We start from the raw sequence: 26,139 nt of genomic DNA on the forward strand, positions 1-26,139 counted from the left end.
TCCGGAACGGTCTCTTTTCCTCAAAGATGATGTCTTCCCTCAATGTGGATAATTTTAAAGTCTCACTTTAATGTTAAAAGTAACATAGCTGAGTATGGTGGCACATGCCTGTGACACCAAGGATCTGGAGGCTGAGGCAGGAAGGAGGATCACAAGTTTGAGGCAAGCCTCAGCAATTTAGCAAGACCCCATCTCAAAATAAGATAGAACAAAAGGACTGGGGACATAGCTCACTCGGTGATACAGTACCCTGGGTTCAATCCCCAGAACCGGAAAAAAAAAAAAAAGCAAATGTAAATATAGCATAACATAAAGCTTAAAATTTGCATGAAGTTTTAAGATAAAATAGGAGACTACAAAGAGGTGTTGCTTTCAGCAAGCCCCAGAAATGCCTCGGTGGGAAAGTTTGAGTCATCCCTTAGTTTTCTTTCTGAAGCATCCTTCTCTGATCCACTGTGTGGAAAAAGGCCAGCTTCCTGGATACACCCCAAACCCTGGGAAGTAGGGGGCAAGATTCAGACTTCCTCCCGGCACTCAAGGCAGGGAGAGAACGGGGAGGTGAGCCAGACAGCCCGAGGACAGCCTGGCACTGCAGGCACACTACATAATGCCCCGCTGAGCCCGGGGGAGGAGGGACAGGGGACAGACAACCCTCCCGCTCCGCCACTGCCCCAAAGCACAGGTACACGCCAGCCAGTCTCCCGCTCCCTTTTTATTTCCTCTTGGATCTGAGAGCAGCAGCACCAGAGAGGGAACCTGCCCTCCAGTCCTGCAAGGGGCTTGTCCCCGCACCCCGTACAGGACACAGCCAGTACCTTGAGCCCCCTTTCCTCTGGGGGAAGGTATGTCACAGCACACACAGGTACTCACACTCCTGGCAGCTGGGGCCACAGGGGTAGCCTGCTCACTGACCCCACAGTCCTCCAGAGGCACCAGAAGACAGGACCCTTGAGGCCCCTGGGACAAAGGCCTGGAGAAAGGGCAGCCTCACGCCTTGGTCTCCTCTGTCCAAGGAAGAAGGCCCAATTCCTCCAGCACAGGCTTCTTCAGTCCCTGGAGAGTTGCTTTGGGAAATATTGTCTTAAGGTTATCCCCACCCCTTTTTGCAAGTCCCTATAAAAATAGACCTTCTCTTGGTATTTTTTAAATGCACGGCTCCGGGCTCCATGCACATGTGACAGGTAGGGAGCCGTCCGGGTGTTCCCTTTGGTCTCTCAAGCCTTGGTTTCCCGTCATCCAGTTTCTTGGCCTCAGACGTCTATGCTGCCCCCTTGGAGATGCTGAGCGTCTTCTGTGGGACTGGCTCATGGGTGACATACTCCCCCTGGAGCCGGGCACGGTAGTAGAAGAGGTAGCAAGGTAGCAGGAATCCCAGAAGTGAGAATAACAAGAGACCCAGGTTCACCTTTAGGGAAAGGAAAGAGAAAGTCAAGTGTGTGCTGGTTAAACCTCACCATCCTCAGAGACCCGCCTTAGCCACCAACGCAGAGGAGAAGGCAGTCATTTTTGCTCCAAGTCCTAGGGAAGAATGAGAAACAGCACTCAGTGCAGGCGATCGCTGCTCCACCAGTATCTCATTTAATGCTCAGCAGCCTGGCCAAGTGGCTGAGATGAAAACCCTGGAGTCTAGTAAGTGGCAGGGCCTGGATTGGGGCCACACAATGGGGCACTCTCTCGGTGGACAGGCTGCCTTTGCAATGGGACATGGGCCAATGGGATATTAGCCAATGGGATGCCATGTGGGGTGATGAGCAGCGGCTCTCAGGCCTGGGCAAAGGAACGGAGATGGACAGACTGCGGGACAGATGACTTGCAAGGCCCAAGAGAGTGAATGAGTTCACATTCCACTCCACAAGACACAGTGTGACTCGGGGCCAGCCATCTCCTCTTTCTCGGCCACTGTGGCAAAGATTAAGTGCCAAAAGGTACACAGCGTGCTTGGCACACAGCAAATTCTCCAGGAGCGGGAGCAGTTCTTTCATCACAGATCTTGGGGGAAGAGGATTTATGATGTGGGAGGCCCCACAGGACAGAAGTTGGTTTCAGGGAGGCAGATGTCAGTTCAATGCAAGGGAAAGCCTATCAAATAACATCCGTGCTGCAGGGAAGACCCCTGGTAGGACCTTAGGGACCAGGGCTCCTAAACACGGGCTCGAGGATCAGGGCTGGCCCACCGTGCAACTCACCTGGGAGCTTACTGAAAACAGAGCCGGGTTGAGAGAGGCCAGTTCAGGAGGCCGGGGACCTGCGTTCTTAACACTCCACAAGGAGTTCTGATGGGCACCAGCCTGGGAATCCCCAGATTAGGCCTCTGAGGTGCCTCCCAGCTGAGATAAGCGGAATGAGGGATGCTATCACATACGAGTCCCCCTCCCTCTTCCCTGTGCCCTGAGCCCACCCTGGCTCTCACCCAGAAGGGGTCTCCTCGCAGGGGTCCAACCACCACCATGAAGAGCGGCTGCTGAAGGAGGGCAAACACGGCGCTGATGAGAGACTGCAGGCCTGTCAGCGTCCCAAAATGGTTGGATGGGAACCTGTCCACAGAGAGGGGGCCAGGAATCAGGGGTAACCCCCCCCATTGTGCCCCCTCCCCAGACTTCACTCTATTGGCAAGCAGAGCAGAACTTAGCTAGAGACGGTGGCCAGGGAGGACCTCACCAGGAAGAGGACTACTGGCCTTGCATGTGCTCTTTGGTCCCTGCCCTTCAGGGTGCATGCCTGGGCCCTGAGCCCTGCGGGTCTGACAGCTCCTGTCTGTGTGATCATCATAAGGAGCTCAACCTCTCTGTTCCCCAGTTCCTCGAATAACAGGGATAGCATGAAACCCACTTGGCTGCTCACTTTATTCTTGCCACAAATGGCACTGATGTACGTGCTGGGGATAAAGCTATGTACCAAGCGAGCAAAGATGCCTGCCTCACAGGGTGACACTGTCATTGATGGAGCAGGTGGCCATCCGACCGTGAACACAGCACAGTCTAGGTGCTGAGGAAAGAGGTCAGGCAGAGAAGAGGGTGGGGAGGTCAGGGGGGCTTCAACTGTAGAGAGGGTGGCCTGGGAAGGCCTCCGCAGATGAGGCCTCCTAGGTCAGAAGAGGAGGAGGTGGAACTGTGAGCCTGGCAGACATCTGGAGGAAGAGTGTTCTAGCAAGAGGGAACAGCGAGTGCAAAGACCCCGAGGGCGTAACATGCTGGGGCTTCTGAGGCATAAGAGTGAGGGAGTGAGGAGAGGGGGCCAGATCTTGTAGGGATTTTTAGGTCATAATAAACCTTTGGCTTTTACTCTCGAGTGAGACTAGTGACATGAAGAGATTTATATCTACCAGGGGACTCTGGCCACTGGTGTAAAAATGGTCTGAGGAGGCCAGGCACAGTGGGGCACACCTCTAGTCCCAGTGACCTGGAAGGCTGAGGCAGGAGGATCACAAGTTGGAGGCCAGCCTCAGCAACTTAATGAGTCCCTGCCTCAAAATAAAAAGTAAAATATGGTTCAGTGACAGAGCATCCCTGGGTTCAATTCCTAGTACCACACACACACACACAAAGGACTGAAGAAGGACAAGCCTCAAGAGACTATTTGGAGGCCACTGCAGTGATCCAAGCTGGAGCCAATAGTGGCTCGGCCCGAGGTCGCAGCAATGGCGGTCAGAAGGAGTCAAAGGGGTGGTGGAATGTGGGCAGGAGGCCGATGGATCGAATGTGGAGCAGGAAGAAGACTCAAGGGTAACTGTAAGCCCTTGGCTTGAACAAACACAGAGACAAGTTCAAGACAGGGAGGGGCTGCTCGGTGCCGAGATGCTGCCGTGAGGCTCACACTAGGGAGCAATGGCCAAGCCTCCTGGCCTGGACCGGCCGTGGACGAGGCCCCCGGTAACAGTTAAGATTCTGTCATCGCTACTGTAATGTCCTTTATTACTCCATGGCCCCCGCAGGGGAGGCACTCAGCAGTGCCTGGCAGTGGAAACTAGGAGAGAAAGGGACACGGGGCTGTTCCAGGTGGAGAAGGAAAGTCATAAGGAAAGGGGGTGTTCTACAGGGCAGCCGGGGGGAGGGAGGCCACTGTGGAGGCCATTTCTGACAGCAGACACAGGGACCAGCGCCTCTGTCATCAAACCACGTGTTCCAGCTTCCCCCAAGGAAGATTTCCAACAACGGGAGTCTCCCTGCAGAGGGAAGGCTGATGTGGAGGAGGTGGGCTCCCCATGATCAGAGGGGCTCAGAGGAGTGGACCAGATGGCCCCCCAAGCCCCCCAACTCTGAGAGGCCAGCATGCAGGAGAGGTACTGAAGGGACGCGAGGGGCCCTTCTGGCTCTACCCTGGTTTTCTCTGTGATGGGGACAAAGCTGGGAAAGGCGTTCAGCCTGAATGACTCACACGGCAGCGTACAGGCCCCCACAGGCCGAGTGGTAGAATCCTCGAACTACGGTGTGCAGGACAAAAGTCAGAAACTGAAACCAAAAGGGAGACAGCGTCAAGGCAGGGTGCAGAGGGACACGGGGCCTCACCAAGTCATCTACACATTCCCACCCCACCTGCTACCAATGTACTAAGAACACCTGGGAACCCGGGAAACAGACCCTGAGCAGAGGCCAGAGCCATGCCTCCAGAAGGCAGGCCCTGGTGGATCGTCCCTTTGGAGGATCGTGGGAGGCAGAGGGAGGGGACAGAGGGAAGTGGCACCTGGAGGTGTAAGTTGCTGATAAGGCAGGTGAAACCAAAACCCACAAGGAGGAGGTTGGTCAGGGTGAAGGCGTTGATGGCATTAGTGAGCTTCTGGATCTTGCGGTAGCGTGGTTTGGTGGACTTGGTGGTGACCCCATCCCTGAGGAGAAAAAGCCATCACTGGACATCACCTGGACCTCCCTGGTTCTCAACCAGGCCCTGCCCCCTGCCCCTGATTGTTGGGGCAGAAGAAAAGGCAGGAAAACCGTTCTCTCGAAGTGTGGTTCCCCCAACTAACCACTCAAGCATCAGATTGGGGGGGGGATGTCTTCCTAGAATGCAGGCCTGACCCCAGGTCTCAGAACCTCAGGAGTGAAGCCCAGGAGTCTGCAGGACAAATGCCCGGAGCATTTCTGATGCACACTGCAATTTTAGAATCAAGACTGAGAAGAATGGTAGAGAAAAGGGAATTTCACAACGGCTCTCCCGCCGGTCTAGTCAGCCGCCGGTCTAGACAGCTGGGCCTCTGACTGACCAGAAAGCTCCTCTGTCTGGCATGATCCAGAGCTCTGTGGCCAGCCCAGGAGAGAGGTCAGTAGGCTGGGGTGAGGGCACGCTGCCCATCTATCCTGGACCAATAGACCATCAGGAGCACAGGGTCAGGGAGGAAGGTTGGGGCACTGCTGGTAGAGAGAGAAGCCCCTGGAGTGTTCCTTAGATGGCTTCTCTCCTGGTGTCTCTCTCCCATCCTCTCAGGACAAATGGGGACTATTTGTATTGACACAAAAACCAAAAGCAGTCAGAAGACCGGTTGGAGACACAGTGTTCAAGACCCAGTGGTCCCTCGTGGGGAGGCACTGACCCTCCTACCCACAGCCACGCGGCTGAGCTTGGAAGCAGCTCTGCAGCCCCAGGCAGTCCTCAGATGACTGTGGCCCTGGCCCGAGGCTCGACCACAGCCTCATGAGAGGCCCTGGGTCAGAATCAGCTGTCATCCCCAAATTCCCAATTCCCAGAAACTGTATGAGATGGTAAGTGTTTTTTGTTTAAAGATGGGGTAGTTAGTTACGCAGCAATAAATCTCATACACCAATTCCATCTCCCCCTAGCTTTAACTCAGTAAGCCCCATGGTCCCAGATGAGGGACAATAAATATACCACTTATGGAAACTTTTGAAATAGATATTATGTTTTTAGAGTTCTGTATTTTTGAGAAAATTGGTAAATGATTACAGTATTTGAGGTCATTATGTAATATGTTAGGTTATGTATATCTATAAAGGATATATAAGCTCTAGATTATTACTTCTACTCTATTTTAATGCACCTCTATCAATTTCATTGAGACATTCACGAATCAAAAACTCGGAACTTCGTGGGTTAAGAACACTTTGGAGTACGGCCTTTATGACATAGTTTCTAGAGCTTGCCGTGGGGTCCTGAGTAAGTTACTTAACCATGTGACCCTGTGTTTCAGCTTCCTCATCTGCAAACAAGGACAATAATATACCCACCTCAGAGAGCTGCTGCAGGACTAAACAGATCACACAAGGTGCCTCACACAGAGTCAGTCCTCACTGTTAAGCTATTCTTATGACCAAGCAAGCCATGCCCCCTCTAGCCTCCGTTTCCTCATCTGTAAAAGTGGAGAAGTACTCCTACCCTCCCAGGACTCGGAGGAGAATGAAATGAGACACTGTATGTGCAAGAATGGAGAAAATGAAAAGCACTGTCTGACCACTTGCTGTCTCCATCCTTGGGCAGGTCACCTGGCATCTCCGAGAGCAGTGCCCTCATTTGGGGAGTCCACGCAATCCTTGATCCGCCAGTCCATGAGGTAGCCAATGAGGGGGCAGGTGAGAAGGCACAGCAGCTGCATGGCCCCAAAGATGGAGGAGTAGAACCCAACTGGACAGGACAGGAAGGGAAGTGGGGTCAGGATGCTAGTGGCCCCGTGGGTACGGCCACCCACTTCCAGCAGACAAACAGCCTCCCTCTGACCCAGGTTCTTGGATCCCCGGATTACCAGGGTAGGCCCAGGCCCAGAGGAATCCCAGCACCTGGGGAACAGGCGACGGCACGGTGGGCCTGGGCCCTGCTTTCATCTCCCTACCTGTCTCTTGCACATTTTGTCTCAGCTCATCCGTCACTGTGGGTAGGGGAGAGACACAGTGAGCCAGTTCAGCCAGGGTGACCCTGCTATGCCCCAACCCTGGGCCTCAGCAGTGCCTCACCATGCTCCTGGCCACCGGTCATGAGGTACTCCAGCATCTTGTTCATGATGGCCATGTAGAATATAACTCGGAGCTGGGTCATGCCCATGGTGACAAGGCTCCACAGGAAAATGGGGGAGCAGAGGCTCTTGCGGAAGGGGACAGACTGTGGAGAGACAGCAGGGGGTGCCCCTAGGCCCCCAGAACTTCAGTTTCTCTCTGTTTGTCCCAGCTCATGCAGGCCTAATGGGGGCTGGGACACTAACTATGTGACTCTGGAGAAGGACCGCTCAGTAACTATCTCTACAGCGGTGTTTTGTGTGGTAATAATAACTGAAGCACTTACTACGAGCTATTCCATTGAACCAAATCTTACAATAATCTCCTCTCACAATGTTATCCAGGCTGGTCTTGAACTCCTAAATTCAAGGGATCCTCCTGTCTCAGCCTCTGGTGTAGCTGGGATTACAACTGCCTGCCACCATGCCCAGCTCTTTACCACATTTTACAGATGAGGAAACTGTAGTTCAGACAGATCCTGCCTGAGCTCACAGGACCGGAACAGCAGGTTGGCCTTACTCAGGCTCCTGCCCTTGACCACTTGTCCCATGGGGATGGGCAGTGGGAATAACCACTCTCCTGAACATACCAATTTTGTACTTTACAAAGAGGTCCCATGTCCATGATGTAATCCAACCCTTACAACTAACTTGCCTATTTAGGTGGGTGCTTTTGTTTTGGTTTTGGTACCGGGATTGAACCCAGCGCACTCTACTACTGAGTCACAACACCAGCCCTTTTTATTTTTTTATTTTGAGACAGGTTCTCACTAAGTTGCATAGGGCCTCGCTAAGTTGCTGAGGCTGGCCTAGAACTTGCAATCCTCCTGCCTCAGCCTCCCACAGGGTTGGCATTACAAGCATGCACCACCGTGCCCAGCTGAGTGGGTTTTATTAGTGCTAGTTTGAGAGGTGAGGAAGGTGAGATCAAGCACAAGTGATCCACCCAAGTTACATAGCCCACCGCATAGGAAGCAGGACTCAAACCCCATCATTTCTCACCAAAGGATATACGCCTTCTTCTTCTTCTTTTTTTTTTTTTTTGGTGTGGTGCTGGGGATTGAACCCAGGACCTTGTGCATTCGAGGCAAGCACTCTACCAACTGAGCTATATCCCCAAGTCAACGCCTTGAGAAGTGACCCAAGCAGGTGGATGCAGCTCCTCCTGCAGACAGCAGGGGGCGCTGGAGAGCCAGGAGTAGGAGGGCTGCATCTTTTGAAAGCTCCACTGCCCTGCCACAACAGGCTCAGAGATTGCAGGGGACCCTGAGTGAACCAATTGCTGGACAGACCAAGAGACTCTGCTCCTCCCTTCCTCACCCAGGGTACCAAGCAGGGTATCCCCAAGTCTGAAATTGCCAGAATTGTTTAAAGTTTGGCTTCCCCATCTGTGAATGGGAAGTGTGCTCCTCCTGCATCCCAGGGTAGTGTGAGAACAGAAGTGGAAAGAGACTGATGTTCACTGGTCTAAGAATGCACCCTCCCAGTCCCCAGTGCTGGCACCTCGACCAGACACTTACTCTCAGGAAGGTCTTCTGAGGTGTCACGGGCGTCCTGGAATGCGAGAAACGCGTCAGCCCCCTCATCCAGGCTGGGAGCCTTCTGGCTCAGCCGCTGACCCACGTTGGTCACATGGGTGTAGAAGCGGTCACCCGTGAGCTTGTGGTCCAGGTTCAGTCCAGCAAGATTGTTCTTCCTGCAGGCAACCAGGCCACAGCATAAGAAAACCAGCCACACAGAGGCCACCCTCAACTCCAGGGTGCCATCCCAGCCTGTCCCAAGAGTGTCAAGTATCCCTAGCATTGACAGACCCACTAATGAGCTCCCTAATGGAGGGCTCATCTCTGTTGCTCAGAGCCTGGCCCAGAGACCAGCATAGGCACAGACCAACAAACAAACGGCAAATGAATCATTTTCACTTGTTCCTACAGAAGAGGCAGCAGGGAGAATTCAAACTCTGAGGTCGCCTGACCTCAACTTACCCCCTTTTCGATGGGATGACCTTCAGAAAATCACTTTGTTCTTTGCATCTTGTTATTTTTGTTGTTGTTGGGGTTTTTTGCAGGGTGGGAGGATACTGGAGATTGACCTCAGGGGCACTCAACCACTGAGCCACATCCCTAGCCCTGTTTTGTATTTTATTTAAAGACAGAGTCTCACTGAGTTGCTTAGTGCCTCACTTTTGCTGAGGCTGGCTTTGAATTCTCGATCCTCCCAAGCCCCTGGGATTACAGGCATGTGCCACTGTGCCCGGCTTGCATTTTGTTATTAATGAAGTATCTAACAGAGACACACAGGTATTAGAGAATGGTATGGGAGCTAAGTACAGTGCCAGCATAGAGTAGGTACTCCATAAATGTCAGCTACATGACTGCCACCCTATGTGGCTGGTTGTGGGGCACCACCCTCTGTCACTGCTGAGTCGAAATGAAGCTGGGAAGAGCTGGAATTCCAGCTGCCCCACAGCAGGTAGTCTGCTTGATTCCTCTACATCTTCCCTTTTGGGTCCAAAAAGTATCTGGTGCTATTGCTGGTATACCAGATTTCTGATCTCCAAACACAGAAAGGATAATAACAATAATATTCTCTATGGGTTTTTGTTGTTGTTGTTTTGAGTGTCTGTGTGTGTTGTGTTTTGATTTTGGTTTGGTTTGGTTCTGGGTTTGAATCCAGGGGAACTTTACCACTGAGCTACATCCCTACTTCTCTTTCTTTCTTGAGACAGGTTCTCACTAAGTTGCTGAGGCTGGCCTTGAACTTGCAGTCTTCCTGTCTCAGCCTTCCAAGTCACTGGGATTACAGGCATACACCACTGGGCTCAACAGTCACCATATTTTGACCACCCATTGTGGGCCGGTTCTATTATTTCAAAACACCTGTGAATGGATAGAATTTCTCACTGTACAGATGAGAAAGCAGAGCTCAGAGAAATGAAGGCATTTGCAAAGCGGGGCTCCAAGTGTAGGTCTCTCTCCAAAGCTGATTGTGTCACACCTCAGGGCCCTGGCCTCCCCTTCAGTGGTGCAAGAGGGAGTCCCCTTCCCACTCCAAACCCCCACCCCCTCCAGCCACTCACTTGTAAGCACCTTCCTCAGGAGCAGGAAAGGCTTCCATGGGCCAGTTGAGGGCACAATTCAGAAAGATAAGGCAGGCCAGGACAGACCAGGTGAACATGATGACCACAAAGGGCACCCCAGCATCGTAGATCAGCTGTGGGAGGAGCAGGACAGCCCATGGAGGAGGCTGCTTGGCCCCAGGCCCCACAGAGGTCAAACCCAGCTCTCAGATGCCTTAAAGATCTCCTCTTCCCCATTCCGCGTGCCCAATTTGCAATTGAAAAAAAGTAAAGTCAGAAATTAAGAGTCAGATCCCAAAAACTACCAATCTTCTTCCTCATTCACCCAAGCCCCTCTCAAGAAGTGTGGAGTAGTCTCCACAAAGTGCTGAAGTTGTTGGCCACTCACTCCGAATGTCTTGGAAATCTCAATTATGGTCTTAAAAAGGCACATATTTTGTCTGTGGTTCCACAAAATGTTTATTTTCACACACACACACACAAAAAAAGTCATTTCATATTCTGTACAAAGGAAAATTAAAGCTCTGGGTTTACCAGACCCAACGGTGTTTATTCTGTCCCTTTCTGGCACGTTCCCTGGGGGAAAGGCAAACCCAATCTGAAAAACCTTATCTCACCTTTAACAGGTGCTTCCAGGTGCACCAAGAGGATGGGGATCGAAAGTCCTCTGCCCTCATAAGGCCTCCTAACCCCAGGACAACTCGGTTCTGCACTGACTGGGTTCAATGAGACATCCCCTCTAGTGGGTGAAGTCCCTGTGCACCAAGATGCTGTGGTTCCTCGTGTCCTCCCTGACACTCTCCACTTGGGATGACTGCCAGGCTCCTGCTCAGAGCTCCAGTTGCCTTCTGGGAGAAACCTCTGGCGCTCCTTGGCTTTGGGCCTTAAGGTGCTTTCCTTCCTGGGGACAGGACTGAGCTTAAAAGGGCCATACCCCCAAATGTGTGGGAGTAACAGCTGGCCCATTCACACACTCTCCAACTCCTATGAGAGGGTGAGCAGAAATGCCTTTTAAATCAAAAATTAACTACCCAACGTAGAGTTTAAGGAACATATCCCAGCCCAGGGAAAAACAGCACTTTGAGAGCTGCCCTAGGTTCAGGCCTTAGGATTGCAAAAAGAAAAAAAGAAAAGAAGCCTTTGACAGAGTCTAATAGAGGAAGAAACTGAGAACCTCCAGCCTGCCCCAAGTTCAGGCGTCTAGGCTCCCAAGTCACCAGGCTGACCTGTCCATGAGCTACCTGGCATAGACTCACTTTGTGACCTTGGACCAACTCACTCAGCCTCCCCAGTAGGAAGGTATGACTCAAAAGGCTGAGCGAAGCCAGAGAGTCGAGCCCTTGACTTGTGAGTCTGTGCAATGGTTTTCTAATATCAGTCAGGAAGTCAGGTGACTGCAGATTAGACAAAGAAAAGATCAGAGACTGAGGAAGTTTGCTTGGTCCAGGAGAGAAAAGAAAGGTCTGCTGGGACATTGGTGAAGGAAAGAGGAGAGTGGAGATGTCTGACCTTTGGGAGCAGTAGGGCCAGGATGCTTCAGTGCTTTTCTGCACAATGGTGGGAAATGACCTATGATGGGCAGGAACAGGGCCATTGGACACAATAGCCACTACTCACCCAGTCACACCCAGTTCTAGCATCAAGGTAAAAAGACAGGTGACTTTACTGGTCCCTCAAGAACATCCATACCTTGATTCCTCCAAAAGTGATGGCAGAAGAGACATAGGAGCCAATCATGAGGGCCATGAAAGTGGAGCGCAGGTTCCCAAACATGTTGGGCAGCTGGGGGAGAAGAATGGCACTGTGAATAGCCTGACATCACCTAGGGCTCCCCTTGCCCAGAGCCCCCCAAGAAATCTTGGAGGCTCCATGGGGGCATTTCTTAAACGTAGGTTCCAGCAACAATGTCACCAAGAGATACAACGGAAAAGCCCTTGGTTGGGGATGTAACTCAGTGGTAGAGCGCCTGCCTAGTATGCCCAGAGTGCTCGGTTGATCCCCAGTACTGTGGGGAGGGGAGGTTCCAAGGCAAAATCAATATAGAAAACTGTACTCTGACCCCCTCTGGCACACCTACAATGCACACTAGCACCTAAAGATTCCCAGAAGCACCTCCTAGAGAGACTTTTTAAATTCCATTTAATCCGGAGTTGCCCAAGTTGGTTGTTTATGAAACCCCTTGATTGTGTTACACCTCTAAATACCCCCATTGAACCGGTGTTAAGAAACGCTGATCAGGTTCAATTCATTTCACAGATGAGAAAACTGAAGCCAAGAGGGAAAGAAGTGCCCTCGGGTTCACAAAGCTTATTAAAGACTTTCTCCCCTGCTCTGCATCCAGCCTGAAGGCTGTGCTCATGGCTGACTCTATAACTAAAATGGTGCCCTTAAACTTCTTGATGGCACCCAAAACCCCAGCCTACTGAACTAGGAGGAATCACTGAAAGGGCCATGGAGGTGAGACAGAGACTGGGAGGGGGCAGGAAGAAGCCTGATGATCACAGGACAGGTGGCTCTGGCGGGCAAAGCAGATGCAGAACTCCAACCAGTAAAGGATTGATTGTATGTCCAGTTTCCTGGCCTGACCCAGGCCCTCAGGGGAAGAGAGGGCAAAGTCCTTTGCTTACATCTCCCTTTGGCCCTATCACCCTCCCCAAGTCACCACATCCCATAGATGAGTAGGACTTTACATGCCATGCAGAGCCTAACCCCTCCTCCACAGAGGGGGAAATGGCTCATGGCTCTGTAAATGGACTTCAAAATAGCTCTGAGAAGGAAAATATTTAAACACAGAGAATTGGGCTGTCCTCCTCCCTCCCCCGGAGTGACTCCATAAAGGGAGTGGAGCAAAGTTATCCCCCATTTGGGCAGAGGTTTCCCTGGGCACCCTCTTTCTCTGCCAGGCACACTGCCAACGACATCAGGGAAGGAGGCCAGGGCCAGGACCCCGGCTCCTCAAGGGCCGTGTCAGCTCAGCACCATGAGGAGGACAAGGCCAGCCCTGCTAACCGCAGGCTGACCCGCACTGGCAGGCTGGGAGCGGATAGGAAGCAGCCGGCGCCAACAGCAACCCGCTGCAGCCCTGGGCGCTGGGCTGGAGCTGACCCGCGGGCAGGGGGCAACACCGGTGGGAGGCGGGGTGAGGGCGGGACCGGCGCCGGCCACTGCCATTGGCTGGAGATTACCGGCCGGAGAAGATGCGAGGAGCCGCCGCCGGGCCGCGGGCGGAGCCCCTTTGGCTGGCCTGGGCAGGGTGTGGGGAGGTCAAGCCGCAGGCCCGCCCCCGGGAGAAGGGAGAGGGATTTGGGGACAAAAGCCAAGTTGCACAGCGGGAAGGGGCTGTGGGTAGGAAGGGATCCGTTTCCTTGAGAGTTGTGAAATGTCCCCAGCTGGAATTATAGGCGGCTGCTGGGGTGAGGAGAAATTCTGCCCAAAACTCCCAGTTGGACCGCATCCGAGATAAACAACCCTAAACCAAAGGCGAAGGCGGCCCAGGCCACTTACCTCCAGGTGTCCCGACACACTCTAAACCCTTCCTTATATTACTCACCTCTACAAACATAATACACTTCGATAAACACACATACACAACTCACACACATAAGTAATAGGTGAAGTTGTGAAAAAGTCAGTTTTATAGATCAAGCACGAACAAATGTTGGCAATTTCATATTCAACCTCATAGATATATTTACCCACTCCCACTCCTGCCCTTCCACATGGACAGCAGTACACACACACACACACACAGCAAAGGTACACACACCATCTCCAGCTGCTCCCTCTCCCCTCCCTATCACATCATCCAGTTTAATTTTCTTCCTAGCACTTGTGACTACTGACATAATTTATGAGTTTGCTTGCTTATTGGGTTTTCTGTTCCTCCTAGCTCTGAAATGGAAACTCCTAGAAGGTGAGGACATGGTTGATCCTGTTTGTGCTGCAGACCCAGACTGTGTTTGTGCCTAGAATGGAGCTCATCCGACATTCACGGGCTAGGTGAACACACACTGACCCACACCCACCCATAGCTGCCACCTGCACAGTTTCACACACATGCACCTGATCGACACCCTCTGAGCCCCTCCCCCACCAGTGCCCCACCCATTGCTAACCCCACTCTGCACCCGGGTGGCCTGTTATACTCACAGTGAGTGAAGTGAACGTGAGGCAGATGCCACCAAACCCATTCAGAGACAGCGCCAGGAATATCAATGGAGACAGGACTGGGAAGGGGGGAGAGGGGCAGGTGAGGGTATTTGGGGAGCTGTGGGAGGCCAGGACATCCCCCTTCATTCCACCCATTCTCTTCTTGTGGAAGCACAAGAGGTCAGACAGCTCACCTTCCGTGTCCCGAGAGGCCAAGGCCATGAGGGTGCAGGATGCAGCGAAGCAAGCACTGTGGGGACACAGGGAAGGGCAGGGCTGACCTGTGAGCCTCCCCTGCCCCACCCCACCGGGGGCTGCAGTATCTTCCTAGTCCTCTAGCTCCCACAGCCCAGCCACCTTACCTGCCAACCAGCCGGAGGGGCCGGGGGCCAAAGCGGTCCATGAGGATCCCCAGCGGCAGGGTGGTGGCACTGAGCAGGAAAGAGCCAATGGTAAAGCCAAGATTGAGCATCTCTTCCTGCTGGTCACAGCTGGGCCACTGGTGTTGCTGGTCCTGGGTAGTGTTGGTGGTGATGTTCTCAGCTGAGGAGGGGGAAGGGGGCATTCAGCACAGAAAAGCAGAAGCTGCTGAGATAAGAGCAGCCTGAACCAGAGTCCTGCCTTCAAATCCCAGGCCTGATCAAACCAACCTAGGTGTTCCTGGGGGTGGCCTGGAGTCATGTTTACTCTGTTGGGGGCTGGGGGCTCCATAAATGGCCACAATTAGTATCTGATCCCAGGACAGCCAATACATACTCAACCTAGGGCCTCCACTAGCTCAAATGAGATAACGGACGTCCAAGTATTTACCACATATAACCTCACTCAATGTGCAAGCTTCTGGGGCTGCGGGCCTCCAAGGGAAGTGCTCCCCAGTCAAGGGGCAAAGTTGTTGAGAGGCACTCTAATGCACGTGATAAGAAGTCACTTAAAACTTAGATAAATGACATTCTGATAAAGCCAGTATTGGCTGAGCACTTTATGTTCCAGGTCCCGTTCTAAACTGTTCCTATATTAACTCTCAACCACCCTTCTGTCGGTTAAACAAGTCTTCCCATCCTCCAGACGATGAAACTGAGGCACTGCCCTCTGTGACTCTAAAAGTTCACCTGGAGAACCTGTCCTCAAGGTAAACTGCCAACTTGGGGTTGTGACAAGACCATGAGAAAGGCCAATGTGGGGGACAGAGAATGATTATCACTTGTACTCAGTTTTCACTGAGTCAATGAGGGGGCTGCCCCACCACCTCCAATTTGTTACTAGGCAGCACTGCCAAGGGCAAATTCAGGACTCGCACCCTGGAGGCAGACCGCTGGGGGTCTCCATTAACAGCCGTACTAGCTGCACAAGCAACTTTGTGACAACTGTGGACAAGCAACTGCCTCTGAGCCTCAGGCCCCTGCTATAAACAGGGAATGCCTAAGCCACAGGCTCCTCAGGATGTCTCAGGGAATAGAGAACCCGGCACAGTGTCTGCCTCCAGGAAGGCACTCCCGAAATGGCTGAGGAAGGGGGAGAGGAACACAGCCTCCAGGTGCTGGGATCCCACAGTAAGACAGGCAGCTGCTAGTTTTCAAGGGGCCTATGTTAGATGGTAGGGAAAAAAAACGGATGCTGATTTAAAGAGTCTCAGATGTTGGAAGAGAATTGTGATGGTACCTACATGCTGGGGAGGGGACAGCAGTGACCCCTGACTTCAGGTATCCCAAGGGCCTTCAGGCAGCAAAGGGTAATTGGATTTGTGTGTAAACATAAGAACCAATATAGAGAACTGTCAGACTGAGCACTGGCCACCCACGGAAGGAACTGTCTTGGGTGATGGGGACTTCCCCCACTGTCTCCAGCTGTCAGGAGGCTGGGGAGAGTACCAAGGCACCGGGAGGAAGCGGTTAGGGGGGGTTAGACCACACAGCTTTTGGGTTCGTGCTAGCCCTGTAATTTGGTGGTCTTTATGATCACTGTTCATTTCCCCACCCACTTACGGGACATTGACCATATGTCAACACTGTGTCGGGGCAGTGCAAAAAGCAAGAAGAAATGGAAAGATAATTTAGACCAGGGTCTGCAATGAGATGACCAGCATTGAACCCCACCCAAGTTTTGCTTGGCTGGCAGTGTTGACCCTTATAATGTTATAAATTGTAATGGGGTGCCAGTTTAAAATCAGGATTAGTAGCCCGGATAGTGGCACTCGCCTATAATCCCAGCAACTCAGGAGACTGAGGCAGGAGGATAGCAAATTCAAGGCCACCCTGGGGAACTTAATAAGACCCTGTCTCAGAATAAAAAGAAAAGAGAAAGGGCTAGGCACACCTATAATCCCAGCAACTGGGGAGGCTGATGTAGGAAGATCACAAGTTTGAGGCCAGCCTCAGCAATTTAGTGAGACTGTCTCAAAATTTTAAAAGGACTAGGTATTGTACTTCAGTGGTAAAGTGTTCCTTGGGTTCAATGCTCAGCACACACACACACACACACACACACACACACTCAGGAGTTAGCACATAAATATCCAGATTTCTGACTTTTAAGCACTGGGTTCAATCCTCAGCACCACATAAAAATAAACAAAATAAAGGTCCATTTACAATTAAAAAATATTTTTAAAAAAGTTGGAAGATCAGCCAGGTATGATGGTATGTACTCAGGAGGCTGAGGTAGGAGAACTGCTTGAGCCCAAAAGTTTGAGGCTATCCCCATCTCAAAATAAACAAGCAAAAAATAGTCAGGAGACCTGGCCATTCCCAGAGCTGGATGGAGGTCTCCCCTTTTTGCCAGGGTTGGCCTTCCCAAGTCACACAAGTCCTCATCTCTCTCAGTTTCCAGATATATGCTATCATACACCTGCCCTGTTGCACTCAGTTATCACCATCTGTCTGACCTGACCTAGCATTGGAATTTGCAATCCTGGAACTGGAGATTGACCCTGCCCCTAAGTTCTTCACAATCAAATGACAATTTCACTCATAATCAATCCCACTGACTTTCAATGAACACCCCTTTGTACCTCAGTTTTCCATACAGAATCTCATTTAAGCCTTTCAACAGCCCTCAAAAGTGAATACAATGGCCCCCATTAGAGATGAGGAGGCTCTCAAGAGCAAAACCACTTGGTCACCCAGCTTCTTTTAAAAAATATTTCTCTTAGTTGTAGATGGACACAGTGCCTTTATTTACTTATTTGTATGCAGTACAGAGGATCCAGCTCAGTGCCTCAAACGTGCCAGGCAAGCGCTCTATCACTGAGCTACAACCCCAGGCCAGTCACTCAGTTCCTAACAGGAGAGTTCAAATTCAAGAGGATCTCCAAAGCCAACACTTTTCCATCCCACCATAGGTCCTCGATGTCTTGCACTGGCCAGCTTGGTACTTTTCCCAAGTACCAGATAGTGCTGACGAGGACATGTGCTTCTCCAGTGATAGAGAATCCACCACAATGGACTGCTAACGACTCAAGGTCAATTAATACATCACTTCCTCTGGTTTATCATCAGTCTCTTGTGAGTTTGACTGATATGAACAGTAGTTCCTCAGGCCTGATCACTGAGTGGTTGGTCAAAGTAAGGCTTCTCAACCAAGATGCAAAGAACTCTTCGACCTGTATCTAAGGCAGTTACAACAGAAGTCTTTGCATCCAACTTCCTGACTTTCATAGAGAGGTAAAGTGAGGCATGGGATGGAACAGGGAGAATGTGTTCAGTAAGTCAGTGATAAGAGTTGGGCTCAGAAGTCAGGGAAACAGGGTTTCCCAGTGTGTGGTGTGCAGTGCAGGTGGCACTCAGATGGGTTTGTGTGGTACATGGAATGGTTTCAGAGGTTTCACAGTTATTGGTTATTTAAATGTATAATGGAAACAGGCATATGTATGTATATGTGAATGTATTAAAAATATATATATGGTCAGGTGCAGTGGTACACACCTGAAATCCCAGTGTCTCAGGAGGCTAAGGCAGGAGAATCAAAAACTCGAGGACAGTCTGAGCTACTTAGTGAGACCCAGTCTCAAAATACAAATTTAAAAGGGCTGGGGGTGAGGCTCAGTGGTAAAATGCCCCTGGGTTCAATCCCTAGTAAAACACACACATACACACGTGAACACAATGTATATATATATATAAAGACACATAATATATATTATTTCATATAATATATACTAATTAATTATATATGACTATACCATTATGTAAGGGTATGATATATTATTATATAATATACTGCTATATAGTATCTTATAATATATGATATAATGATATATTTTATATTATACATTATATTTTACATATAACATGTTTTATATACTACATATATGTTATTAGACGAATATGCATAATATGTATAACAACATCAAACTCGAGATTTCAAGCATATTTGCACTTGAAATACTAGTACCTGTGGCACCCAGATATGGTAAAATCTTGAAGGTGGACTGAAAATGATCAGGTCTGAGAAACACTGGAAAATGGGATTATGGCTAAGCTTTCACCTGTTGAATTCTGGTTTTACTAGCTATGCTGCTGGCACTTTCTCATTATCCCATCTGTGAAACAGGGACAGTGGTCTCAAGTACCCGAGAGGCTGGCTCTGAAGACTGCCACATAGGCACAAACACACTCACAAAATGATCTCATCTTCTTTGTTCCGCTTGTCATGTTCCCTTCCTAACCTCCTGATGCTTCACTTTTGGCACTTGGCACAGTAACATTCACCAAAACATCTTAGGACAGAGCTCTAGCCAGTCTTGTCTATGGCTGGTCTCCCCCAGGAGAAACATAAGATCAGGGATATCTATGCTATTCCTATGAGGCCCAGCAGAAAGGTTCTGGGGTCAAAACTGAAGTTGAATCCTAACTCTGCTCTTTATAAAATAGCTAGGTGAGCTGTGTGCCTTGATGCATGCCTGTAATCCCAGTGGCTCGGGAGGCAGAGACAGGAGGATTGCAATTTCAAAGCCAGCCTTAGCAACAGTGAGGCACTAAGCAACTCAGTGAGACCCTGTCTCTAAATAAAATACAAAATAGGGCTGGGGATGTGGCTCAGTGGTTGAGTGCCCCTGAGTTCAATCCCTAGTACTACCCCCCCAAAAAAAATATAGCTAGGTAACCTTAGGCAAGTTTCTTAGCATCTCTGAACTTCAGGTTTCTCTTTTATAAAATGAGGTTATAATACTTGTATCACAGCTTTATGGTGAAGACTAAAAAAATCTAACTCACAAACAGTAAAGACTTAATGAATTTTAGTGATAGCTGTTTTTGTTTGTTTTGTTTTGTTTTTGTACTAGGGACTGAACCCAGGGGTGCTTTACCACTAAGCTACATTCTCAGTCCTTTTTACTTTTTAAGACAGAGTCTTGCTAAGTTACTGAGACTGACCTTGAATTTGCAATCCTCCTGCCTCAGGCTTCCAAGTACTTGCTGATTGTTTTATCATTTTGGCACTTATGCTGGATATATAAGGATGCGTGATAAACGGAGCTGCCACTGCCTATATTCTGGGTAACAGAGCCCGCACTAGCTGTGACGTCCCTTTAGGTGAATACCCATCAAGAAAGAAAGAAGACAGAGGGTATGGCCAGAGAACTCCAAAACCTACACAAATGAAAACATCAATAATGAGCTCCTTTACATATGTATTAAACAACATCCTTTAATTCTCACATCATTGTTCTGTGGTGGGAAGGTGACAACTGTACCCTCATTAACAGACTTGGAAAGAAATGAGATCCAGGAAGAATAAATGACTTGCCTAAGGCACACAGCAAATGAGGAATGAAGGTGGGTCTAGAACATATTCACAACCCTTACCGGAAGCCTAAATTTTGGCTGCTTGCTCTCAATCATTTTCATAGAAGCCCCACCAGGTGGGGATTATTGGTCCTCTTTAACACATGGAGGAACTGGCTCAAATCAGGCAACCAGCACAAAGTTGAGTTGGAAGAGACCTTTCCTGCCTCTGTGGGGACAGTTTCCTGGTCTGATACTAGATTCCTGGGACACGGTAGAAGGAGGCAGAGACCCACAGTGTATGAAGCTCTAAGCAGCAGAAAGTTGACACTTTTGATCTGCAACATGACTGAGACAGAACAAGGAACAGCATCTCTGATCAGCCAGACAGCCGAGGGAGTTTAGGCCAGAGTCGCTGGAATGGGAGAGAAGTGGGGGAAAGAGGCATGTTGTACTCTGCTTTCTAAGAATGGACAAAAAGTTTCTGAGAAAAAGAAGGGTTCACTTTGGTCACCTCTAGTGATCCTAAACAGCCAAACTTAGATACACACCCACTTTTGAGCAACTCAAAATACCAGGTGGATGCCTCCTGCCATATGCAAAAATTAACTCAAAATGGATCAAAAATCTAAGTGTAAGAGCTGAAACTATGAAACCAAGAAAACACAGAGGTAAATCTTTGTGACCTTAGATTAAGCAATGCTTTCATATTCATGACACAGAATAGAAAAAGAAAAAAGTAGACAATAGGACTTTGTCAATATTCAAAATTATCATGCACTAAAAGATACCTTCAAGAAGATAAAAAGAATCCATAGTGGAAAAAAACTTTTGCAAATCATATATCTGAAAAAGGACTTGTATCTAGAATATAAAGAGCTCTTACAAGGGCTCATGATGGAACTCAGGGGTAACGCATATGATATGCATGTGCAAGGCCCTGAATTCCATGATTAGCATGTGCAGGGCCCTGGGTTCCATCCCCAACACTAAAAATAACTAATTATTAATTAGCAATAATAAAAAGATAATTCAATTTAAAAATGGGCAAAGGCTTTTAATAGACATTTCTCCAAAGATATACCAATAGCCAATAAGCACATGAAAAGACGCTCAACATCATTAGCCATTAGGAAAATGCAAATCAAAACCAAAAAATTATACTACTTTATAGCTATTAGAATATCTATAATAAGGGGCTGGGGTTGTGACTTAGCGGTAGAGCACTCGCCTAGCACATGCAAGGCCCTGGGTTCGATCCTCAGCACCCCATAAAAATAAATAAATGAAATAAAGGTATTGTGTCCAACTACAACTAAAAAAAAATAAATATTTTTTATATCTATAATAAAAAATGAACAATCACAAATATTGTCGAGTGTGTGAAGAAACTGGAACCCTCATACACTGCTGGTGGGAATGTAAAATGGTGTAGCCACTTAAGAAAATAGTCTGAAGGCTCTTCAAAATGTTAAAGTTAGCCGTGCGAGCGTATGCCTATAATCCTAGCAGCTCAGGAGGCTGAGGCAGAAGGATCGGGGGTTCAAAGCCAGCCTGAGCAACTTAGTGAAATCCTAAGCAACTTGGTGAGACCCTGTCTCTAAATAAAAAATAAAAAGGCTGGGAGATGGCTCAGTGGTAAGGCCCCTGGGTTCAATCCTGGGAAAGAAAGAAGAGGAAGGAAGGGAGGGAAGAATGGATGGATTAAGGAAGGAAAGAACAGAAAATAAAGAGTAGAGGAGCAGCTGCAGAGTGCTTGGGGTAGAAGGAAGAGTGGGGAGAGTGGGTGCTACTAAATGGGTAGAGGGTTACATTTGGGAGGAAAGAAAATGTTCTAAAATTGATGGAGATGATGACTGTACAACTCTGAGTGATTTGTAAGATATGTAAATTTTGTCTTGCTAAAGTTGTTTTACATATTTTTTTAAAGACACAGGTGGACGATGGACCCTTAAAAGGGAAGCAAGAGGTTTTGAGGTGGTAGAAATAGCTTTTCTTTCTTTCTTTTTTAAGATGAAACCCAGGGCCTTGAGCACGCTGGCAAGCACAAGCACTCTGAGCTACATCCCCAGCCCCAGAAATGTTTTAAATATTGGCTGTGGTGATGGTTACTGGGGTGTACAAATTTGTCAAGCCTCATCAAAATGTGTGATATAAATTAATCTTCAGTGAAGCTGATTTAGAAAACACCACCAGCTCCAGGTGGAAAAGGCAGGAATAGTGGTGGGCATCGGAGCCATTGGGTAGCCAAGGGCAGGTCTTCTCCAGTCTCCAGGGAAAACTCAAGAGGGGACTTGGGTGTCATATGAGTCCCCTAGTGACCCACGATTTGATCCTCTTGACCACCCTGAAATGCCTATCACTTCCTCTTAGGCCTCCTCCTCAACAACCCACCTGCCTTCCTAGGCCAGCTCAGCTCTACAGCCTCCAGCCCACAGAACTGAGGCCAGGAGGCATAGGCATGTGCCTGCTCCTTACAGATAACCCTGGCAGAGATGAGACAGCCCCCAGGGTGGGGCAGCTGCTGCTCAGAGCAGAGATCAAGACCTCCTGACCTCCACCCACGGGAGCTGGTTTTCTTCCACAGCCACAGCATGCTCTGTGAGACATGTTGAGTTGAGGAGACAGGAGAAGCCAGAAACATTTACCAAGCATGGATGAGTCTCTCAACAATGAGACAGATACTATTATTGGGAAAGATATTATTGTTCCCATTCTGCAGACCAAGTAACCCAAGCTCAAGGTCTAAGGAACTCACTGATGTCACTCGGCTGGTATACATGGTGGAAGCTGAGAATCAAATCCAAATTGGCCTTCCTTCCAAGTTTACTCTAGAACAGGGAGGTTGAGGAAGGGGTAAGGAGGGAGGAAAAGAATCAAACCCCACTTCCACCTGGCTCCTTAGCTGAGCTTGTCAGCTAAGCACTTTCCTCCCAGAGAAGTGAGAAACCCATCAAGTCCCTGACATCAGAAGGGAAACTCCTTTCACCTGGACAGCTGCAGACAGCCCAGGGCTGCAGCTACTAATCCTGGGGCATTTAGAATTCTCACTTCAGCATTCAGGGCCATTCCTACAAGGTCAAGATGATTGGAGGAAAACAGAGACCCTCCACAATGCCCATTGTAGAGGAAACAGGACTATGGACTTCATGCAAATGGAAGATTTGAAAACCTGGGGACTCCAAGGTCCTGCAAAGAGAAGAATGCAGGTCCTTCACATTCATATTTCACTCTGTGTGGCTTTCCCCTGACCCCCCCTGTCTCCATTCCTGGGGATGCTCTACTACTAAACTGTATCCTCAGGCCTTTTTTGTGATAGGCCCTAAATTGCAGACGCAGGCCTTGAACTTGTGATCCTCCTGCCTCAGCCTCCCAGTTGGCTGGAATTACAAGCATTTGCCACCTAGAGGATTCCTTTCTCTTTTTTAGCTTTACAACAGCAGACCTCAAGAAATCCCTTGGGAGCACAGCTCAGTGGCACATGTCTGTAACTCCCAGCTACAGGAAAGGCTAGTATTGCAAGTTGTAAGCCAGCCTAGCAATTTAGTGAGACCCTGTCTCAAAATTTTATTTTTTTTAAAAGGGCTGGAAGCGTAGTTCAGTGGTAGGCCCCCATCCCCCATCCTGGGTTCAATCCCCACTACCACACACACATATTAAAAAAAAGAAAAAAAAAGTGAAAAGACTGGGGATGTAGCTTATTGGTATTGAGCTCCAGGCTCTGAGCTCCATCCCCAGCACCCCGTCTCAACACACACAAAGAAATCCCTCACCTTTTAGGTGAGACATTTCAGAGAGACTACATCCTCTTCTAGACTGGAGGCTGTCAGAAACTTAGGACTCTGCCTAAGAATCCCAGGATCTGGATGCCCAGCCAGACACCCAGCATTCAGTTGGTTGATATATTCCAAGTGGAGCATGTAGAATGTCACCCATTTCCTGATGAAGTTTTAAGAGGTCAAGAAGTGAGGCTATCCAATCCCCAGCCTAGGGCTCCCCTTTTGAGCAGTCCTGTTCTCTCTCTACCTTACCTATAGTCTTTTTCAGCTTCCACCTCCTCCCTCTGCGGTCCCTGCCCCAGACGACCCCAGCATACCTGGGCATAAGCTGGAATAGAAGCCCTCGTTCTTGAGTATGATCAGCAAGGAGGCCCAGCCCAGGAGCACCGCAGAGAAGAAGAGGTTCTCCAGCACAGCGGTGCAGGCCATCCACCAGCGCCTGCGGTACGCCTGTTGCAACGTGGGGGCCATTCTGGCCGAGAGATTGCAGAGAAAGAGAACGCTGAGCGAAGGACCTCCCAACGGCCCCTGGGAAGGGTACTGCATCATGGTAGCTCCTGAGATCCCTTGTGCCACCCCGCGATGGAACCTTCATGGAAGGCCCATAGAACCCAGAGCTTCCTAGCCAGTTCTACCAAGCTGGCTCGGCGCGCTCTGGCAGTGCCAGGAACGCACGCGGCGCTGGGTTCCCGCCGGGCCACTATCAAAAACAAGGAAGGTCCTGTCTGCGCACAGAAGCTTCTTGGCGTGCTGCCGGGCTCTCCCACCCAGGCCATGGCGCGCAGAGCCAGCTCTTGGAGGCCAAACCAGAACTTCCCCAAGTCTCCAAAATTCAGTAAGGTACAAAGCGCGCCCTGAAGCCTCCCCTAGCCCATGTCTGGCCTCTTTGGCCTCTTGCCCCAGGAAAGACCCCCCAGAAGCAGGCAAGAGGAGGAAAGGGAAGTCTGAGGCTAACCAAAGACCTCTCTTTCCTGTTGCCCCTCTCAGTCCACTCCTCTCCTCTGACGCCAGGCGAGAATAAGTCCTCTGCTTGCTGCACCAGGCGATCCGTGTCCCTACAGTCTCATGGGCCAATCCAACAGCTGCCACGTGGAGGGAGACCCAGGGCTGGCAATGTGGCGTCCCCACGCGCCCCTCACTCACTCCCAAGGCGACCCGATTTAAGTCGCGCGCCTAGGAGCCCGCCAGCTCCCCCCAGCCAGGGAAGGGGGCTCAGGCTTAGGCAGGAAGTCCGATGGTAGCTGACTTTATAAGGGCAGTGGCAGCGGATGGGTTGGCGGGCGGGCGAATGTGTTTACCAGAGGTGGGAGAAAGGCTACAGCCATCGCGGGAGGAGACCAGGGGCCGTCAGCGCGGGGGGCGGGAGCGACAAGACAAATGGGGTAAGACCGAGGAAGGCGGAGAGGTGAGGAACTGGGAAGGGCAAAATAGAAAGCCCAAGATCAAGGGGTGGGAAGCACGAGTCACTTCTCCCGGGAGGCGGGAGAGCCTCAGTACCCTTATCTGTGAAATAGGGGCTTTCGATTCAGGGGCTCCCGGAGGTCTCTCCTGACAAGTGTCGCGCCAAACAGAGGAAGTGCAGGAAGGGGGGCCGAGAGGAACACCAGAGTCCACTGGGCCAGGTTAAAGAGGAGGGAAGGGCGCGCTTGGAGAGGGGATAATGGGCCGCAGGGCTCAAGAGCTCAGGTAACGGGCTTTTCTTGAGAAGTCTGGGAGTCTATCGGAACCGGCCCGGGTGGCTCTCAGCGGACTTGCAGCTGAAGACACTGATTCTCACACGCGGCTCACCTCGGGTCGCGGGCAAACGCGCCTTCTGCAGCTGCGAACGCCCCCTGGAGCTCAGACCCTTGGCAGCACGTCCACACTCCGGGTGTCCTGGGACCGGCGGGCCCAGCCCTGATCTGCGCGCACGCTGAGGTCTTCTCTGCTCTTTGGACCCGGGGGCCTTGAAATTGCAGCCCGACAGCCCAGTGGTCTCGACTCCTCCGCCCTCTTGGGAGAAGTCACGGAGCTTGGAACCTGCCGGGCGCCACGGACCCACGAAGCGGGGTAGGAACGAAGTGATCTATCGAATTGATAGTTGTGTTTACACGCGTCCGGAGCTGCGCCCCGAGGTAGGGGCGGGAGCTCCCTTCCTTTCCCCTCCCCCTAGGTCGAGTTTCACATGCACGTGACTCGCCTGTCGGTCCCCAGATAAGCTCCCGCACACACCCCAGCTCCTGAATTTACACCCTCGACCCCCACCTTCTCCCTTGTCCTCCCGGGCTAACATCTGGCACGCCTTCTGCATCTTTGGACAAAACAAAGAATGACGACTCTGCTGGAGCCGACCAACTGGGATACTAAGCTGGCTTGGGTGGGGTTTTGAACTGTGCAGTTGGAAGTAGAGTTTTCCAAGAGGCAGAATGACACAGGTTTCTTTGGATTTCCTTCTGTCCAGGTCGGAATCTCGACTTTGAAACTCACTAGCCTGGGGTATCT

The 26,139-nt window shown here is 50.3% G+C and overlaps 1 protein-coding gene across 7 annotated transcripts; it reads right to left on the minus strand.

Moving 5' to 3' along the window:
* Positions 1-694: 694 nt before the first annotated feature.
* Positions 695-25,761, minus strand: Slc43a1 (solute carrier family 43 member 1). Of its 7 annotated transcripts, none has more exons than XM_015477941.2 (15): positions 25,447-25,761; positions 23,976-24,130; positions 14,522-14,702; positions 14,354-14,409; positions 14,160-14,236; positions 11,700-11,792; positions 10,010-10,144; positions 8,455-8,632; positions 6,897-7,067; positions 6,776-6,811; positions 6,432-6,570; positions 4,681-4,822; positions 4,375-4,448; positions 2,411-2,534; positions 695-1,405 (listed from the first exon to the last, which is right to left on the minus strand). In XM_015477941.2, exons 2-15 carry the CDS (start codon positions 24,127-24,129, stop codon positions 1,259-1,261), a joined length of 1,707 nt encoding a protein of 568 aa, XP_015333427.1. In that variant the 5' UTR covers position 24,130; positions 25,447-25,761; the 3' UTR covers positions 695-1,258. The 7 variants fall into 7 exon arrangements, with proteins under 7 accessions (XP_015333427.1, XP_048644806.1, XP_048644805.1 ...); XM_048788849.1 differs by lacking the exon at positions 25,447-25,761 and adding an exon at positions 24,621-25,071; XM_048788848.1 differs by lacking the exon at positions 25,447-25,761 and adding an exon at positions 24,614-25,071.
* Positions 25,762-26,139: the final 378 nt, after the last annotated feature.

This window comes from Marmota marmota, unplaced genomic scaffold (assembly GCF_001458135.2).
Source record: "Marmota marmota marmota unplaced genomic scaffold, marMar, whole genome shotgun sequence".
NCBI lineage: Eukaryota > Metazoa > Chordata > Mammalia > Rodentia > Sciuridae > Marmota > Marmota marmota.

Excerpts from the sequence above, each read along its gene's own strand:
- Slc43a1 (XM_015477940.2), bottom strand. The coding sequence starts at position 24,207 with ATGATGCAGTACCCTTCCCAGGGGCCGTTGGGAGGTCCTTCGCTCAGC. Across the intron at positions 11,793-14,159 it reads TCACGTTCACTTCACTCACT|CTGCCCAACATGTTTGGGAA; the intron begins GTGAGTATAACA and ends CTTCTCCCCCAG. Across the intron at positions 4,449-4,680 it reads TCAGCAACTTACACCTCCAG|TTTCTGACTTTTGTCCTGCA; the intron begins GTGCCACTTCCC and ends TTTTGGTTTCAG.